Genomic DNA, 3306 nt, shown 5'->3' with positions numbered 1-3306 from the left:
CTTCTTCTGTCAATCACTATGACATCACAGACTCCACCCACTTGGACTACCACCATCTCCTCACGTTAGTGTGTGTGTAGTTTCCTAGAAGGAAACTTGTGCTGCTCCAAAAGGTCGTGTTCTCCTGTAGAAAAACCCTAGACATTTAAAGTATGTTTAAGAGTCTTAAATAAATGAAAAGTTTAATTAACATTCCACTTAAACACTGAGGAAATTATGCAGCACTGTTAAACATAGATCTGTTTATTCATGTTTTCTTTTGAAAACCATTTCCAAAAATCTGTCCCCCGAAACTCCAATAATAACAATCATTATTAAATATATTATTATATTTGCCTAACATTTTTAATACCCGCAGTTTTCCTAAACACCTTAGGAAAGAGGCCTTATACAGATTCTAACAGGTTTCATCGTAATAGTTTCATTTGTAAAGAATATCCACATTCATACAGGATATAAATGTACTTGACACTTACACTGGAACTTTCCTCAGAGCTGGAACATGAAGATGAGACAACAACAATAACGATACTGATGTGCGTGGTTGTGTTCCGTATTGTGTTTAACACTTCCCCTAGTCCCCTTCTCCTCAGTTGATGGGCAAAACTGTTTACAAGCCAATAAATTACTTTGAAATAATGAACATTTTAAAGATGTAGTGTTTGATTTGTTATGACCATTCAGTCTTGAGAGAAGGTGTGTTCCTGGTAGCTGTCTCCTCTTCTCCTGGTTCTGGAAGTGTCCGCTAGTGAGACGCTGGAGACACACTTCCAAGGTATTTGGGGCCAAGGTGTTCTATAAGGGGTGTATTTATTTATAATCGCACTATCCGGTGTCACCCAGATTAGGACGGGTTCCCTTTTGAGTCTGGTTCTTCTCAAGGTTTCTTCCTCATATCGTCTCAGGGAGTTTTTCCTCACCACCGTCTCCTCTGGCTGCTCATTAGAGATAAATTCATACATTTAACATCTATATCCTGAGTTTATATATTTCTGTACCGCTGCTCTGGGACAATGTCCACTGTTAAACACGCTAAACACAAAACTGAACTGAATAGTTCACACTGTGAGGTGGACCCCCTAGTGGGCCATAAAGGAACTGCAGTGGGAGCTTGGGTGAGAAAACCAATATTTATAAACACCTGTGCCAGACCTGCCAACTTTTACGGGTAAACCTTCAGTCTTGAGAGCTGCAGCAGAGACACACGAGTTACACACTGCATCAGGAGGAGACGTTAACGAGGGTGTGTTATAAACTGTACTGGAACATGAAGGGGACGCTGAGCAGTACCACGTGAACGGGGAAGCTGATGGGGATTAATGCAAATGTTCACACGCTCACTCACTCACACACACACACTCACACTCACACAACAACTTTAAACTGCTTTACCGTGTTATATCTGTGAGGGGAAGCAGTGTGAGCGAGTGTGTGACTCGGAGAGAGATGGAGCTGACACATGATACATCGATATTAAAAATAAAAAATGAGAGTGTGAGTTCCTTTTAAGCGAAACAATCTGATGAATGTAAGAGATCATAATTAGGCTTGTGATGATAACTTATAATCAGTTTCAACACCTTGGTTTGATTCTAAAATGTAAAAAAGTCAGATATCATCACTGCGTGCGGTGGAGTTTGTTCTTGTGGCTTCTTGTTCTGATCCGTAAATTAAATAATTTGACCGTAGTTTATTTTCCCCCCATGTCTCATGATCATGTGACCAAAATCACAGAAATCTCGCATACAGAGGCGTTCCCCTTCGGCACGGAGCCTGGCGATGATGACTGTGTGTGTGTGAAACCTCAGGGTGTGTTAAATACTGTACACCTGCTGATCAGTACATCACCTCATCAGTTCAAATCAGCTGTCTCATAAGGAGATATATTAAGTTTTGAACCTTCTCAGGTTACAGTTAGGATTCATTTTACAGGAACGTGAGGGCCGGAGGGCTGTGAAGTGTTCGACAGGTCAGGCAGGTGAGCTCCCAGCTCCTGTTCCTCATTAACGTCCTCCTGCCATGGCGTGGAAACTAAATGCAGTGAAGCGCTGAAGACAGCACGCCGGAATCAGACACGCCCGAGCCGTCACACGATGTTCTCTCCTCGGCCCGGGAACAGTTCCAGCTGCCAGAACCGAGGGTCTGCGTACACTGTACACACACACACACACACACACACACACACGGGTTTATTTAGAAGGTTGTGTTTTGATTTGATGATTTTCACCCGTGTGAATAAATTCATTTTGATTGCAGATACCGAATGAACTGTTATATTTACATTTTTATATTAGAGACGCACCGATGTATAAAGGCTATTTTTCCCGCTATGGGCAGATAGTTTAAAAACATCTGATTATCAGTGCGGATTATATCCTGTCAATCAAAAGAGGGCGGGAAAACACATGGATGCGGTGCTGTGTGTAAAGAAGATGTGTCGTGTGTGGAATGATGATGAAACTGCAGTGTCTGTAATGTCTGTAATCTCTGCACTGATAATATTTTACCGGACGCTGCAGCAGTGAAGCGCGAGTTTCAGCATCGAGTCTAATTTATATTTCCCCCGAGCTGCTCGCGCTCAATTAAAGCCTCAGTACACTGTTTAAAGATTTAAATGAAGATGAGTTCACAAAAAAGTAGAATAATATATATATATATTACACAGAAAATATATTTGTAGAGTATTTCATATCCAGTTAATGTTACTATAAAAAGTTTATATTATATATTAGCAGTTTGATGTCAGTGATGGAGTAGAAATGCTTGTGTTTGTGGAGAGTGAATGTGAGACTAACAGGAAGTTTTAGATTTCAGTCAATATTAAGATGAATTAATAACATTCAGTCATAATCAAGAGTACAAACTGTTCACTCTGTAAACTTACACTACACTGTCTCTCTCCTTCACTCTCTTCACCAACTCTCAGAATTACAACTCTAATAATACTCTAATTAGACTAATGTGTGTTCTGTTTATGAGGCCAGTTACTGTGAAACAACGTGGTGAAATGGAGAGAATAACGTTTTTATTTGTATTTCCTTCAGAATTGTGGAATAAATTATTATTAACTTAAAAGAAGGTATAAAAGGCAGAACTATCGGTTTCGGCCGACATCACTCTGAATAATCGCTTATCGTATCGGCTGAGAAATTTAGTATCGGTGAATCTCTAACACACACACATATATGTATATATATGTGTGTGTGTGTGTGTGTGTGTGTGTGTGTACTCACCCAGATCTCCTGGTTCAAGCCATAGGTTGAAGGAGCTGCAGTGTGTTCGGCAGTGCTGATGTGGTAAAACACG

General features: G+C 40.4%; 1 protein-coding gene across 1 annotated transcript in view; it reads right to left on the bottom strand.

Moving 5' to 3' along the window:
• Window positions 1-227: 227 nt before the first annotated feature.
• The window catches only part of c21h6orf89 (chromosome 21 C6orf89 homolog), a 9572-nt gene continuing 6493 nt past the window's right edge, over window positions 228-3306 (bottom strand). The window contains exons 8-9 of the mRNA XM_053653486.1: window positions 3234-3306; window positions 228-2151 (exon numbers count right to left, since the gene is read on the bottom strand). The exon at window positions 3234-3306 is cut by the window's right edge and continues 51 nt beyond it. Of these exons, the coding sequence (XP_053509461.1) occupies window positions 2087-2151; window positions 3234-3306 (138 nt within the window). The 3' untranslated portion in view covers window positions 228-2086. The remainder of the gene's footprint in view (window positions 2152-3233) is intronic.

This window comes from Ictalurus furcatus, chromosome 21, assembly GCF_023375685.1.
Source record: "Ictalurus furcatus strain D&B chromosome 21, Billie_1.0, whole genome shotgun sequence".
Classification (NCBI taxonomy): Eukaryota; Metazoa; Chordata; class Actinopteri; order Siluriformes; family Ictaluridae; genus Ictalurus; species Ictalurus furcatus.
Note: the sequence above shows the minus strand (reverse complement) of the source record. Positions and strands in the feature narration are given on the sequence as shown.